General features: G+C 34.9%; 2 protein-coding genes across 2 annotated transcripts; both read left to right on the top strand.

The window, feature by feature from the left end:
* The first annotated feature begins 1,387 nt into the window (after positions 1-1,387).
* LOC130749620 (ethylene-responsive transcription factor ERF039-like) lies at positions 1,388-2,581 on the top strand. Its single transcript, XM_057602998.1, has one exon. The coding sequence runs from the start codon at positions 1,446-1,448 to the stop codon at positions 2,280-2,282; it is 837 nt and encodes a 278-aa protein (XP_057458981.1). The 5' UTR covers positions 1,388-1,445; the 3' UTR covers positions 2,283-2,581.
* Positions 2,582-14,253: 11,672 nt separating this feature from the next.
* On the top strand, positions 14,254-16,477 carry LOC130749307 (protein Iojap-related, mitochondrial). Its single transcript, XM_057602642.1, has 4 exons — positions 14,254-14,698; positions 14,816-14,903; positions 15,460-15,557; positions 16,210-16,477. Exons 1-4 carry the CDS (start codon positions 14,411-14,413, stop codon positions 16,273-16,275), a joined length of 540 nt encoding a protein of 179 aa, XP_057458625.1. The 5' UTR covers positions 14,254-14,410; the 3' UTR covers positions 16,276-16,477.
* Positions 16,478-16,765: the final 288 nt, after the last annotated feature.

Raw genomic sequence — 16,765 nt, 5'->3', positions numbered from 1 at the left:
TCGACCCTATAATTGTCTGGGTTCACGAAATCTTTGTTGGGATAATCCTTGACAGTCAATCCGTTTCTTGGCACAAGAGAACAGATAAAGAAAGTAGAGAGTTTTTGTGATTCGAATTTCTGTTTCAGAATTCTGTTTCTGGTTTTCTGTACTCTATTTCCTTAGGCTGCAAGCAACCTTATATAGAAGGTTGAGTTTGCACGAATGATCACAATTGTTCCGAAAAGTCACAATTCTTCCGAAAAGTCACAATTGTTCCGAAAAATCACAATTGTTCCGAAAAGTCACAATTCTTCAAACAATTTCAAACTAGGGTCACAACTGTTCAGAACCTTGGACCCCGGTTCGTATTCGCGGTCAATTATGCGTTGGCTCACCGAGCGTGCACTCCGCACTAACCTGACTCGATTCCGAGCCTAACGCGTAATTGCATCAGCCTATAGTAGATCACATTACTACTAAAATACATTGATGACTCTAAATCACCAACAGAGAGTTATCTATACGGTTAAAATTGTATTGATGAAATTAAGGGGATATTTATTTATTTATTTGTTTATTTTCTCTCTGAGGACCTAGCTGGCCACCCACAATTATAAAGCATTCATGCAAAAATCATGGTTTGGGACCTACCACTGAAAGCAAAGAGTTGTTATCGACAAGAGAACTCAACAAACTGTTCAAACACATGGAAAATAAACTGAGAATGGAAAGTCATTAACAAATGTAAGATATGGACACTAGAAAAGACCAAAGGTGGGTACCATTAATCCTTACAATTAGCATCGTGTTAGTTAATTCCCACATGGAAAAGAAATTAGCTTTAATGTAGAATTTTTTTTTTGTTAGCACATGCATTCTCTATGTGAGTTAATTTTTTTCGAGTAAAAAACATTCATATTATGAGAGGACTAATTCTACAAGTAATGTTTTGTTGCATTTAGATACTCGGACTCAAGTTTCGATTTAAGAAAAATCAGATATGTAATACCTGAATCAATTGATATTACTTTTTTTTTTCATCCAAAATATTGGATGGATTCAACTCCGATCACCATCACAGATCAAGACATGCATTTAGTATCATAGATCACTTGCGGTCACAAACTCCATTCATCATCACGGGTCAGGACATGCTTTCGGTACCATACACCACTTACGATCACAAGGGTACTTATAAATCGTTCACCAATACAATCTTCACATCAGCAACAAGAATCAACTTCTCAATGAGGCAATAAGTTGGTAGCACTTCATGGCTTATGCAACCGTACTTTTTTTTTATATTCCTTTTTTGTTTTTCTAGTTTATCTTCTTTCTTTTACTTTCTTCTTTACCTAAAACCTTTTTTTAAGGGAGAATCATGAGCCGAGCAGATCTATTTATTTTTATGCACCCTTCACTCATTCTTTCTGTACCTCTTATAGAACTCTCTAGTCCCTACTATGGGAAAACGCATCAATATGGGAAATGGTGCTGAAAGCAACTTCTCTGCCCCATCCACCACTTCCAGCACCATCATTACTGAGACCAAAACTTCTAGCACACACTCTTCTTCCTCCTCCTCCTCAACAATAACATCACCAACATCATCATCAAATTCAGATTCACTGAACAATTCAACCACATCTCAAAACATGAAAACTGGGAAGGGCTCAAAGGAGTGCAAGAAGAGACAGAGAAGTGATGAGAGTGAAAGCAATAGCAATATCAATAGCAAGCACCCTACATACAGAGGAGTGAGGATGAGAAACTGGGGCAAATGGGTATGTGAGATTCGTGAGCCTAGAAAGAAATCAAGAATATGGCTTGGAACATACCCAACAGCAGAAATGGCAGCTAGAGCTCATGATGTAGCTGCCATAGCCATCAAAGGCGAATCAGCATTCCTGAATTTCCCTGAGTTGGCTCAAGAGCTTCCAAGGCCAGCAACCACTTCTCCAAAGGACATTCAAGCTGCAGCTGCAAAAGCAGCAAACACTGACTATAAGCATTGTGAAGATGGATCAGAACCAAGCCAGAGAGAAGAGCAAACATCTATATCTTCAACTCTTTCCATGGAAAATTGTAATACTAGAGAAGATCAAGCATCAATAGTATCAATATCTCAAGAGTCTTCAAATTCTCCTTCTGCCAATGATGATGCTGCGTTCTTTGACCTGCCAGATCTTTTTTCTGATGGAAACCATGGACTTTGCTCCTACTCTTCTTCTTGGCAGTTATGTGCAGTTAACAGTGGACTATTCCGGCTTGAGGAATCAGTTTTTTGGGAGAACTACTAGAGGTTATTTTATGCCGGGTTTTAAATTGTAGTTATGGTTGTTGTTATGTTGCGGAATTGTGAATAAACGCGAGTCGATGCAGCTGCAGTTGCGGTGGCAATGCTCTTGTGGGGAGTCGAAACGGCCGCAATGGAGGTTGGGATTGTAATTTAAGACTCTGGTTTAATGTAAAAACAGAATCAAATAAGGGAAAAAAAGAGTAGCATTCAGAGTTTGTCTTCTTATATGTTGTTAAAGCAACTGATTTCTGCAGTTGTACAGAGAATACCAGTTGAGTAACAATTTACATTTTTGTTTTACTTTTGCTCTGCATTGAATGGATTAAAACAGACAGCAAAAAATGTTATCCAAACATGATTTTGTTTTTGGTGCATAAGGGTTTCACGGCCAAGTAAATTACCAATAAGAGGATTCCATATCAGACCTTTTACTTACCAAATAGGGCCATAGGGGGGTTCCAACTTACATCTTCAATGATACTAATGTTTCATTCACTAACTATTTTCACCTTCACATAAAGTGAGAGACAAAGAAGAGGAAGCGGGACAGAGATATAATTAGTGGCGAGATGGAAAAAAAGACAAATAAAAAAAAAAGATGGAATTGAGATAAAAGAGAAACTTAATATAAATTTATCAAAATAGCATTAATGGATTTGAGAGAAGAAAATGATTGGGTTAAATATTTCCTTTATGTGTTTTTCCTTGCTGGATTATTAGCTTACCTGGGAAAGCTTTGTTCCCAAGGCTCTCCTTTTTGAATACATGATTTTGAATTGTCAAAATCGTCAACTGAATTTAGTTACTATCGAAGTAAAGTTGCATTCGAGTATTTGAAATTTCTTATTTTCGTCCTAACGAGAGACTACAGAAGAATCTACGTATTCGGTGAAGCCTTTTTTTTCATAAGCCTTATATGACATCGAACACGTGTTCTATTTCACTTATTTGGCATCACTAATGGACTAAAACCAAAGTGACCAAATTTTAGAGGGACAAAAAAATTGTCACTTTAAGCTAATTTGTTTAATCATAATCTCTTCTTCCATGACCTTGATCACCTCCATCCCATCCTAACAAGTTTTTTTGGGTTCGTTCCTCGTATAGCCTATAAGAAAAGTATAGCAGCATGGAATTGACAAGTAGAAAATTTTTAAAAGCAAATAACAATGATTTTAAGTGAGAGATTGTGAACCCGTAAAGCCATATTTTTTTGTGAAAATAAAAAAGTCAAGGCAATATAAACTAATGTTTTGTTTTCGTAGCTTTTAGGATGAAGAGGAAATCACTTCACATACATTTTGGTGCGTCGTCTGTCCATATACAGTGCACGATAGAAGACTCTTCCCCTAAGTTTTTCATCATCCAGAGAAGCTTGAGTGAGCATCCGAAAGAGATAGAACATATCTATATTATGAATTTATCAACTTGTATTCTCCTATTTTTAAGAGAGTGAAATTCTTCTCTCCTTAAATTTAGAGAAAGGTTGTAATTTCTTCCATTTAGGAAGAATATTTTCCTATGATTGTGTGTGATTTTTCCTTATCTTTTGAGAGGTTTCCACATAATATATTATTATGTGTTAATTCCAACTTCTGGTAAAAAAACGTGTTAATTCCAACATTCAACTGTCATGCATATATATATATATATATATATATATATATATATCTTATTTTAGCTGCCTGATATTATATATCTTTGTTACTTTGTTACCCAACAATTTTTTTCTTCTAATTAAGTATTACTTTTCCATCATGATTAATCATAAGAAAATTTCTTATTATGGACATACATTTAGTCACCTAAAGAAGGCGACAACATCATCTAACAGAAGAAGAAAAAAAATGAAGATAGTGCAAATTAGCTGACCCAAATGGCACTATTTTTTCAATTAAGAAAATAAAAAAATTATTCAAAGCCACTAATTAGTAAGTGCGAAATGACCTCACCATGAAAGAAGGGAGCAAACCTCACCATCATGGATTATATCTCCTTTGACATTATATCATAAGGAATTGAACACGACTTGCATTGCCACTGGCCAATTATATTTTATACTTATATGGATTTAGAATTCAAAGTACAATGATCAAAATATCGAGCCTTTTATCACATAAAATTTTCACACACAAACAACTATGCTAGTGAGCCTTACCAATAGTAAATAACTAAATATCCATACCTTATTAGTAGTAGCTTTTTCCCACAAAATAAAAGTTTGTTGTCCAAAAATATATGATCAGCAGCCAAATAAGTACCAAATTTGGAAAGAAAGCGACAAATTGTGGATTCAAGTTATCCGTGAGAATTACTCCCTCTAATATATATGATTATGACAGCTAATGATAAAATTAACTATCATAATAATAGTATTATTGACTAATATATGATAGTTGTCTTATTAAGGTTAATAATTAGCTGTATAACATATTATCAATGATTAATGAATCGAAATATAAGGGTCCGTTTGGTGGTCAGGATAGGATATGATAGGATATGATATGTGAATAGGATAACAATAGGATATGATAAGAGCAGAATAGACTTTTATCATATCCTGTGTTTGAGGTGCACATGATAAGGACATGATATGATAAGTAAAAAAATATCATATTTATATTTGAATAAAAAATACATTTAAAAATTGATCATTCTATTAAATTTAATTTCTTTACATTTTCATGAATGAGTCTATATTTTAAAATAAACAAAATAAATTTAAATTTTATTAATTAGCCTATTTTATTGTTTTGAAGATAACCTATATTTTAAATAAAATTATGCGGTTAACCAATTGGTTTTCATTTAGTTGGACACGTGATAATTAACAATAAAAGTTAACTAAACTAAGAATACTATTATTTCAAAAGTACTTTATATATAAATTATAAATTATTATATAAGTAGATAAGTAGTTTTAAATAATAGGAGATGAAAATAGAAAATTAATCTATTACTATTAAAAAATTAATATTTGTAATCAATGGTTTTCACTTAGTTGTGACACGTGATAAACAATAAAAATTAACTAAATTAAAAATATTATTATTTCAAAAATACTTTATATTTAAATTATTATATAAGTAGATAAATAATTTTTAAATAAGAGGAGATAGAAAATATTAAATTAGTCTATTATTATTAATAAATCAATATTTGTAAGTTAGTATTTTATTTTACTATTTATGAATAATAATTTTATTTATTTTTTATTTTAGTTAAAATAATATTTTTATATTTATTCATTAATATTATTATAAATGATAAATTATAAAATATTAAAATAAATTAATTTGGAGTTAGGATACTGAAAGAAAATATATAATTGGTATCTTATCCTGTTCTATCCTAAGTCCCCTCTCAGGATAACTTTTACACATGATTGACATGATAGGATAAGAGACAGGATAGTGTTATCCTATCCTGCTGGCGCAACAAACAACAGATAACAACAGGATATGATTATTATCCTGTCCTATCCTATCATGTCCTGGTCACCAAACGGGCCCTAAAGGTAACTAAATAGCATAAGTGTATGACAAAAACATTGGCCCCGTGGATTACTTGCTTAAATCAACAAACAATTTTTATTTTTTAAACAACTTGTATGTATAAGGCACAAAGAGCATTACATCATGATGAATTGGTGGAAGAATTTTGTCTGCGACCTCTTTAATCCAGACTCTGAAACTTGAAGATAAAAATAGTTTGACTAGACTATCGGCAACATCATTAGCGTTACGACGCACAAACGATAAAATAACAAATCAAAACCAGAAAACTATGACAGTCGCAGTCAATGTAGGATGCTCCCCTAGATGTTCGTGTAACACCCCGATTTCGGTGGCGTCACTTTAGTAACTCAAAAATAAAATAAAGCGGAAAAGCAGGTTTTTTTTTTTGTTTTGTTTAAATAAAAAGACTTGTCGAAATAAGGTCTCAACCCAATCGCAATTAACAGCGATTAATATACAAAATAAGCACAGCCCTTGCTGCAACTAAAAACATCGTCACGAGTGTCCTCAAGTGACGGAAAGTAATATTAAGTAATTGAAAGTAGTGCCCGCGGGCAAATAAGTGCGGCTCATAGTCAGAGTCACAAGCTTTATAACTACAGTCCTCCAAGAAAATAAATTAGCCCCAAACGGCCTCCAAAAGACTTCCTACGCCCGACAAACTCCCTGTGATCCTCATGGAAGAGAATCACACAAAAAGCTAATAGTCGGGAACCTACCCTGCCCCAAAATACAACTGATGAATCAGAGCTATGACCATGACAACCAAAATCAGTAACTCTAACCACCCATATCCTACACCACTATCTTCGACCCTCATCTGATCTTCCATGAAGTCCGGGTCCACGTCGAAGGCTCAGTAGTAGTCATTTCGCTCCGGGTCCTCCCCGAACGACGAACCTTCTTGAATCATCTGTTGAACGTCTGGCAGCAGGCCGACCGCCCAAACACAAACATACAAACAAAGCCACGGCGCTAGGGTCAACTCACGGAATATAGTAGATAATACAAACAGCATGTGAAGAATAAGGGGGTATGTATATATATATGTTGTATATATATATATTTATATGTTCTGTATTGCCTACCCTAAGGTATATACTTAGCATGTTATCAAGGCTCTAATAACAATTCAATGAATAATATCTCAACAATACAATAAGCATTATCTCAACAATTCCATATTGGGCGCATGTATGCATGCAATGTCAATTCAAACGTTGATCCCAAAAATAGGCATGTCAAGTCGATCCAACCCATTGGGTCGAACACAAGGACTCGCACACGCAGTAAATGACAACGCCAAGTCGGTTCTCTCATTAGAGTCGAACATACGGACGTTGCGCGCGTCTAATGACTATCGCCGAATCGATCCAATCCCTCGGATTGAATATAAGGATCCGCGCGTGTCGAAATATTATCGCTGAATCGGTCCAATCCCTCGGATTGAACTCACGGACTCACGCGAGTTTATATGGCGATGGCTGAATCGATCCAATCCATCGGATTGAATATAAGGATTCACGCGTGCCCGAGTGACTACCGCCGAATCGATCCAATCCCTCGGATTGAATATAAGGATTCACGCGTGTCAAACGATTATTGCCGAATCGGTCCAACCCGTCGGGTTGAACATAAGGATTCGCGCCCGTTAAGCCGAAGATAATGTCGATTATGCGACAAAATGAATTAATCAAAAGAAGAAAGAATGAACTTGGAACTCATAGTTCCCGGCTAAACTTTAGATAGCCAAACAATAAACTGCTCATCGAGCGAAGAGTACCGAAGTACTTGGAAACTTATAATTTCCGGCTAAACTTTAGATAGCCAAACAATAAACTGCTCATCGAGCAAAAGAGTATCAACATACTCGGAAACTTGTAAGTTTCTTCTAAACTTGGACTCGGCGACCCTTCTCATCTTTCAAACTAATATTCAAGCTCCAAGCTCTTATCTAAGGTTGTTACCATTATTCAATGGTTTTAGAGATTGATTAATGTCTTATGAGTTTTCCTTGAGAAAATAGGTTTCTTTTAATCTTATAATACTTCCTATAAGTTTCAGGGATCCCATAATCCCAAACAATTCCTTGAGAAGGTCTCGATCCATTAAAACATAACAAGGTCCGAACTCCGTTCGTCCTTTCGAACTCTCTCAAAAATCTCATAAAATTCGGCATGACTTGCCCGTTATCCTCACTCATCAGTATCACAGATATAAGTGGAATAGCATAACTAAATCAGCGCAATCAATAAGCATAAACAGCATATTCCAACACATCCTAGATTAACCAGCAAACGGCCGAAGCCTCTCAGAAAACATTTTTCCATAAAGCGATAAACAATATCCAAGCAATATTCAATATCAACACAATAACCCAGTCGAATTGATCGACGCCTACAAGGAAATAGCTAGTAAGTAAGTTGCCCTAACCTCGAGTTGTTCTAGTCTCGCGGTGCAGGTCTCGCTCACAAGCTTGTTCAGTCAAGCCCAAGGTTTCCACAAACGAACCTTAGAGCAAACAAAGCAGAAATCAATCAAATTAAGTCGACATAATCGAAACAATACTAACTAGAGTTAGACAAAGCTCAAGAAACTTCAGAGTACAACACTTAGGCACGAATGAAAGGGCTTTCCCCGAATGGATGAGTTTTGACTCGATTCAAGTTTTGTGCAAAAACACTTTATTCGCTAAAACGTGCATAACTCGAGCTACAGAACTCGGAATGACACGAAACCGGCGCCAAAATTTCGACAATTGAAAGAGCTACGCAATGGCTCAGGTCATAGAGACCCAAAAATTATTTTTGGACACGGTACCCAAGCAAATAGGTTTCGGCCACTATGGAAAATAGGGTTTTCGAACTTTTTCTTCGATCTAAATCAATTCCTAGGTATTCTTAGGCGATATCTAGGCCAGGGAAACTCTCAGAAAAATTATCGGGTTAAAAACTGTCGCAGGGGTATTTTGGTCAATATTTTTAGCTCAGAATTTCAAAACTGAATTTTCGAAAAACAAATTGGATGGGAATGTCAACAACGACGTTTATGACGACTAATCCTACTAGCACTAAGCTCAATCGTCAGTTTTAAGCGTAAAGAACGAAACTTTGCCCAGAAATGGGTATTTGATGCAAAAATTGATTCCGGCGGCATTTCGTCGACATCTGACAAAATCTAATCCGCAGAACACGCTCAGAAGCATGCAGGGAATAAGTTTAGACACTGAAATCAGCTTATTTGAACAGTTTTACAAAAAGCTCAAAACTTTGAGCACAGAAAGACATAGAAGAAGTCGACAGATCTGACGATCAGAAGTGAGAGATAGTAACTATACCTCGATGTCTTCGATTAGCAACGAACGGTGAAGCAATCGGGCAAGAAACGGCGAAAATCACTTCTCCTCTTTCTCTCCTCCAAGCTCTCGGCCACTCCCTCTCCAAATGGCAATTTTTTTGTTTTTTTTTTTCATTTTTCATACTATATATAGGAAATGGAAAACGCGGAAAAATGAAAATTTCGCGATTCCGATTTTTCCTACTGATTCCAACGTATTTTAGACACAATATTCTTCCCGCTGAATCTTCTAATTCTTCAAAGAAATATCGGTATGATTTTTGGTTTTCGAGGCTTGTTTTTAATGCTTACCGGCATTAAAAATGCACTTTATGCACTTTATGATATTGACCTCGGATGCAGAAACTTCCTTCTGAAGAAAGATTTGGAACGTCGATTAGAGTGAGCGTCCGCGGATGAAATCTTTATTTGAAGCCCCGAGTAGAAAAGTCTCCATCGTCCGTCGATTTTAGGGTTTCTGAACTATCAGGGATTCCGTTTCGGCAAACTTCCGAGTATCGGAATCAGACGTTCGTACATCCTAGAGTTTCGTATCGAAACGCTCGTTTTGGAAAGGAATAAGAGAAAGTCCTATTTTCCTCTAGAAGATTTTTGGAAAATTTCCTATAGTGTTCCAAAGCTGGAAGTTTGTTGGAAATTATATTCCTATAGTGTTCCAAAGCTGGAACATAGTTTTGTTTCATAAAGTTCTTGTCCTAGGTTTTAAATGCGAATATTAGTCGTGCTATAACTCTTATCGACTTTGATACAATCTTTAGCTTTTCTTGAACTTTCTCCTTCACAAATTCATTCCATCCATTTACCCCTTGTTCAGGTTTTCCCTTCACGTTACATCAAATTAATCGTGAAAAGAAATTTTATTCGGTTTATTCCAACTCAAAAACTTGGGTCTCACAGTTCGCATCCACCTCTCAAAAAGTTGGAGACGGTCGGTCTCAAAACAAACAGAGCAAAACCCCAAATCAGTGGACAGACTAAGAGCCCATCGCAAGCCCAAAAGCCTTGCAATCATCGGAGAGAGAGCCTCCACCGAGGAAGAGGCCGCTGAAGCCAAAAACCTAACCATGACCATCACAAGCAACAAAACCCGGGGCTATATCATCCATGTAGAAGAAAGTGAAGCGTCAAAACTCAAGGCTATCATCCATCCAGGTTTATGGGTCACATCTCTTAGACAGTCTTCTCTTCACCTATACTTAATCAATGTGGGACTTCAACTCATACTTAAATTCTCAACAATATCATATTTCTTGAAGGGGCTTCCCCTATCAATAATGTGCAATCGACGAATTTCAAATGCGAGACTTCAACTTTGTTTTTCCCAACCATACATCGTAAAACATATTACTTTTCACTGCTCTGATTCTCTAACATTTTCCCAAAACCTCATATACGATATAAAAAATATTATAAAAGTAATAGAGGATCCTGTTGTCCTAAAACTCTTCTTTGTATGAACTTTGATGATATGCTTCCATTAATTAGAACAAAAACTGAGAAAGTTTTTAAACTCTTCATAATCTTTCATCTCCATTTTCACGAAACCTCAATCTACCTATCACGTAATTCGAAAACTTTCAATTGATCATATCATAAGTTTTATCAAAATTCACCTTAAACCGTACACACTCTTTTTTTTACTTTTGAACTCTTCTATCACTTTCCCGTATGAAAATTGTTTGAGTAACTGAAATCAAATAACCCAAAATCATTATTGCCATTTTAGCAAGAAGCTTTGCTAATATTTCATGCACACATCCAATAAGTTAAATTAGTCTATAGTCCTTCAATTTTTAAGCTAATATTTCATACACACATCCAATAAGTTAAATTAGTCTATAGTCCTTCAATTTTTTAGGACTATTGGGGGATCAAAACTACCCATCCCTTACCAACTTCTCATTGAAGTGAAATTCATTAAGGAAATTGACAAACGCCAATATTGTGAAGAATGTATGCAAATCTTATTTATATGAATTGAATAGCATTACTCTATTAAATTATTAATACAAGCTCAAAGCTTTTGCTTTTCAAAGATCGGATCCGGTTGGAATTTGGAAGGAGTCCTTTAGGGGTATTATTATGGCTTTACCCACTAAATACGTATGAGTTAAGTCAAGAATGGGAAAGAAAAAGAGAAAGGAGAAATGAGATTATTATTTTTAATTTTTTATACAAAAATTGAGCCAAAATATGATGACCACGTGATTAATATATCTTTATAGAATTAAAGATAATTCTTCCTTATCTTAATATATTTGAGGATATTACAATTCCCTATAAAGGAACAGCATATTTGTGTTCAATATATACAAAAGAAAGTATCTACCAAAAAAATATATACAAAAGAAACTTTGAAGCTCGCTTAATTATTTAAGTTTATGCCAAGATTTGTACAACAATGTTTACTAGATTGACACTAATTAATTATTATCAAGTGCTGGGGACATCGCTCATGAGACTGCAATAATTAGAAACCCTATTTAAGATTCCACTACAAAATCAATAATGGAGGGATAAATGCTTTATTGTTCAATTACACGGTTTTTTGTGAATTTACAAGGGTCCTAAATCTCAAAAGACCAAAAGGGTCACCTTGAACTGTGACTTTGGTGTGGAAAAGGAGGACAAGATTCAGCTTCATTTTTTTCTTTCACGTTGTAAAGAAATGCTTCAGATACTTTTGCTTAAAGTGATAAAAATACTTGTATGCTATAGCTCTTGATGCAAGTTTCCTCTTTAGTTCGTTAATCTTGAGACATGGGTAGGGAAATGATGATGTATTTAAAAAATAATAATGCAAATGAGTACATGCGGCTAAAATTATATTGGTCTGGATCTTAAGTCATAAGTCATAAGGCTTTTTTTTTTGATATGAAGAAGAAAGGTGTGTTAAGATTTTCATTATCAATATAATGGTTAAATTAATGGAAAACATGTGTGAGAGGGGGAAACTTCCAAATACGCATAAGAGACGCTTCCCTTAAAATTTGATGAGCTAAAGCATCAACAACAATGTTTCTCTTACTCGAAACATGTAAAAAACCGGCATTCCAATCATGAGTCAACATGTCTCTGATTCTCATAATGTCACTCCTCAACCCGGGATTACACTCAACATTTGTACTAAGTAAGCCTTCACATGCATCCTTATTATCTAACACGCAATTCAAGTAACTTCAATGTGCCCAAACATGGAGAAGACTCCTGGCTACATCAAGAGCTTTGCATAAAAAGGGTCTCCCTCGCCTAAACAAGCTGACTGACCTGTCACTGTCAACCAGCCAGTGCCGGCATCCCTTTCCGCGCCACACATACTACAAAGTTGCACACTCGTAACCCAAAGAAAAAAAAAAAGAAAAATGGAAAGTTAGTCACCTACCTTCTAAGCAATGATGGGTCGAATCTTAGATGTTTTTTGTTGCAAAATATTCTCAAGCCGACAATTATTAGATTTATCTCCTCGAGATTTTGAAATTACATTAAGTCGATATATAGTCTATCCCAATAAATTATCCTTTATACAAAACTGCCTAGAAATCAAATCTTGTCTAAATACTTAAAGAGTTTAACTATGTTACATCTTATTGATACGAAGTTTGAATTTTGTTCGCTATTAAAACTATTATAATCCAAATGAAATGAAATAATGCGAATTAGCTTTTTTAGTCATTAAAATAATGCTAATTAGCTTTAGGTGAGTTACAGATTCTAATAAACTTGTGCAAGAGAGCAGCTATGTCATGTTTTAAATTGCTGCAACATTTTTTTGTCATCCCTATCCCTGACATTGTAATATTTTATCATAAAACGTAGGTATTTGACAATTTTTTACTGCATTCTTTTCAATTTTCAAGCAAATATAAATATTCCATTAGGACAACTTTTTTCTCTTTTTCCTATGTAAAAGTAGGGTGAATGTTTAGTGATGGATTTGGTGTAACTGTTTTAATGGCGACTTTCCTGTTTTACTCATTTCATAATTTTCAACGTTATCATGATGTCATCACCATCCCCATATCATTCTAGTAGGGGGTGAATTGTTTCCACAAGTCAATAGGTTTATTTCTAATTCTCTGTATAATATCATGATTGACAATGACATAGAACACTGCATGCATGTTTATGTATAGATACATGACAAATAATCACAATGAAAGCTAAAATCAAGGAAAGACTTTTCTTTCTTTTCTTTTCTTTTTTAAATGAGGAAAGACTTTTCTTAATTCAATGTAATACACGTATGTCTGAATATATTTTTTTATATGCAAATGTTAGTTGTCAGTGATATTATTAAATTGGTCATTCTCAGAATTTGAACACTGAACCCTTCACCCTTCATCTCATCTAACCCTTATGACCCTAGTCTTTCTCAAGATTTAAACATTAGATCTTTCACCCTTTATCTCATTTAACCCTTATCTCAACATTTATGATATGATAAAATTCCAATTCCAATCCCACTAATCCAATTCTTGACTACCACTACATCGTCACACTCTATATCCATTTCACTACACTTTCCATAGTATCATTATACTAAAAGTAACAAGCATCGAAAAAATGCGCCAAAAGTCTGAATCTACATAAATTAACCGCCGTTGTTCGAGAAATGCAAATGCAAGCTATCTTCCCATGGATAATTCACTTTTATCTTCATTCTAATTAAATCCAAAAAATTACAAAAAACATGAAAATGTACAACATTGAAAATCCAAATATCTTGATTACTTTTTTAATTTGAGTTAATTTAGGCCCTGTTTGGAAAAACAACTTAATTAAGCGCTTATGACTATAAGCGCTTATAACATAAGTGCTTATTCATAAGTTATTTTAAAAAATTTATTGAAATAAATTGAAAATAAGCTATATATAAGAATAAACTATTTTTAATAAGCTATCCTGAATAGCTTATGAAAATAAGCTCAAAACGGCTTATGGTAGGCTATAAGCTGTTTGCATAAGCTCTCTCAAACACTGACATAAGCGCTTATGCTATCAGATAAGCTCAAATAAGCTCTTCCAAACATGACCTTATTCTCTTTTGTGTCTCAAAAAAAAATGAAGTAAATGGGCCAAAAGCCCAAAAAGAGAGGCAGTTAACAAAAAGCCACCATTTCCTTCAGTTCAGATTCACCACCGATACCGCCACCGCCATCACTACCTGAGTTCGCAGCGCCGCCGTCACCACCTCCGTTGAGCCCGCAGCACCATCCTCACGCAATTCCGATTTTCTCCCTGTGGACTGAAATCAATGTGGTCGATTCTACGAGCTCGAACGAGTTCGCAATCACAGTCCCTTGTTCAACTTCAGCCATGGAAGCACCTTGGGTTTTCCTCTCTGTCTACCATTGACGGTGGAGGAATCAAAAAATTCCCTCTGGATCTGCCGGAGATCGAGAAGATTCTAACCGATGTTAAAGCCGACGACGTGAAGGTGATGCCCGCTCCCAAACACTGTGATTGGGCTGATTTCATGGTGCTCGCCACCGGTAGGTCCACCTGGCATGTCAGGAACATTGCTCAAGCCCTAGTTTACAGGGTAAGTCTTCGATTTTGATTCAATTGGAACTTTTTAGGGTTTGAAAATTGAGATAACAGTTTTAATTTCTTATTTTTTGATTGAATTTTTTGTTTGAATTTTTTGTGGAATCATCAGGCTAAGCAGAAACAAAGAGGAGTTGTACGAAAGATACTACCTAGTGTGGAAGGGGAAGAAGGAGGAAAGTGGATTGTCATTGATTCTGGTATATGATGATGATTTCTTTTTTATTTGTATTGAGAATTGATAATTATAGAATGACTCAGTGTTGTTGTTAATTGCGGATGGCGAGTCGTGGCAGAAAGCTGAAATCCCGCCATACATGACAAATAATGGCAGAATATTGCGGGATATCGGCCATGGCGGAAACCCTAAAAACCGCCATGGCGGATATTTGATAACACTATTGACAATTCACTTAGGTTGTTGACTCTCTAACTGGTTATAGATTAGGTCAATATCCCTAGAATGCATGGATACAACATGGGGATAGAGTCATAGAGTGAATTTTTAGAAATTACAAAGTATGGCATCACTATGATACAAAATATAAAGTTAGTATAGTTTCATAGATTGACAAGGCATCAAGGAAAATAATCTCTTTGCTCGACTTTGGGCTTAATCACTTATTGAAGATAATGTAATATATTTTGTGTTAGTGATTGTTTCTAATTATTTTTGTTGTAAATAAATTTTGAATTTGGTATTTCAGTTCTCTTCATGCCTTGTTTTTCCTTGCTGTTTCGTTTCTTTTTGTTCAGGTAGAGTGATTGTTCATGCACTTGAAGAAAAAGCTAGAGCTTACTATAATTTGGAGGGTCTTTGGACTCAAGGGACAATGCCAAGTGAACCTGTTGAGGTAAACATGAGGCTAACTTTAACTCTTGTTGTTCCAAGAGTATTATAATTTTTTCTCATCTGTATGTTTAATATTTTATCCCAGATATTTGAAGTTTGCTGAATCATTTTGGAAGTCACTATTTTACGGATTAAGTGAACTTTGTTCTATTGTATTGTCCAAGAGAAATCAGTAACTGTCCAAGAGAAATTATTAAAGGCTATATTGTGCAAGTTTTTACTGAAGAAATCTGATCTTGACTTGTGAATTGTAAGATCCAAATTTGGAAACCATTAACTAAGATTTCACAATTTAAAACTTCGCTGTCATTGATCACAAATGACATCTTCACTTTACATTCATTACTTACCCCAAGCATAGTAAACAGGTTGGGAACTATTGGGCAATCCTTGTAGGATAGTGTCGTCTGGGGCTTGTTGTGCTAAGTAATGTTGTCAAAATTGCTATATGTGCGATCCTACAAGTTTTGCTCCCTTCTCCATGCTAGATTGTCCTTAGGCTTATTAGTAGTTTTGTTGGATTTGGATCAATTGGCTCAAGAAATTACACATATAGTTCTATACCATATGTATTTTTTTATTTCTTATATCATGTTGAGGTAATTTTTTTAGCATGACTGATTGGAATGATTCTCACTTTTCTATTGTTTAAGGATCTACAAAAAGCTTTCGTGAAGGTTCGTCGGATAAACAATTCAAAGAAGAAACCTGCACAATAGAAGGCCTAATTGGTGTTTCAAGCAAGAGGACTTCAAAAAACCTTAAGAACTGTAGTTTCTGGCCTTGTATCAGACGTAAACCATTTGGTAATTTGTAAAATGATTGTCAAGTATATCTTTTCTTTTTTGTTCTGAATACAAATTTTGCCAGGTTGTCTTGTTTGCTGCAATGTAGTGTTATTAGAGGACGTAACTCTTTACATTTTCTTGTTATCTTGCCTAGAACTGTCTTTAGTTTTATGTTGGTTATTGTGGAGCTTGTGCTTTTTCTATTATTTGATCATAAATATGTGAATAAAATAAACTTAAGACACAACATTGAAAATTACTTCTAAATTTATTTTAACAAGATTGTTTAAGGATCAACAATATCTCGTTTTCCCCCTCTATGTCATGTTCCTGACATTGTAACTTGTTTTTTTTCATCCCTGACATTGTAATATTTTCTTGTAAAACGTAGTTATTTGAAAATTATTTGCTACCTAATAGC

The sequence above is a fragment of the Lotus japonicus genome, chromosome 3 (assembly GCF_012489685.1).
Source record: "Lotus japonicus ecotype B-129 chromosome 3, LjGifu_v1.2".
NCBI lineage: Eukaryota > Viridiplantae > Streptophyta > Magnoliopsida > Fabales > Fabaceae > Lotus > Lotus japonicus.
Note: the sequence above shows the minus strand (reverse complement) of the source record. Positions and strands in the feature narration are given on the sequence as shown.

Bases quoted from the DNA above. Each gene is read 5' to 3' on its own strand.
- LOC130749620 (XM_057602998.1), top strand. From the start codon at position 1,446: ATGGGAAAACGCATCAATATGGGAAATGGTGCTGAAAGCAACTTCTCT.
- LOC130749307 (XM_057602642.1), top strand. From the start codon at position 14,411: ATGTGGTCGATTCTACGAGCTCGAACGAGTTCGCAATCACAGTCCCTT. The intron at 14,699-14,815 runs GTAAGTCTTCGA...TGGAATCATCAG, and splicing joins CTCAAGCCCTAGTTTACAGG to GCTAAGCAGAAACAAAGAGG. The intron at 14,904-15,459 runs GTATATGATGAT...CTTTTTGTTCAG, and splicing joins GTGGATTGTCATTGATTCTG to GTAGAGTGATTGTTCATGCA.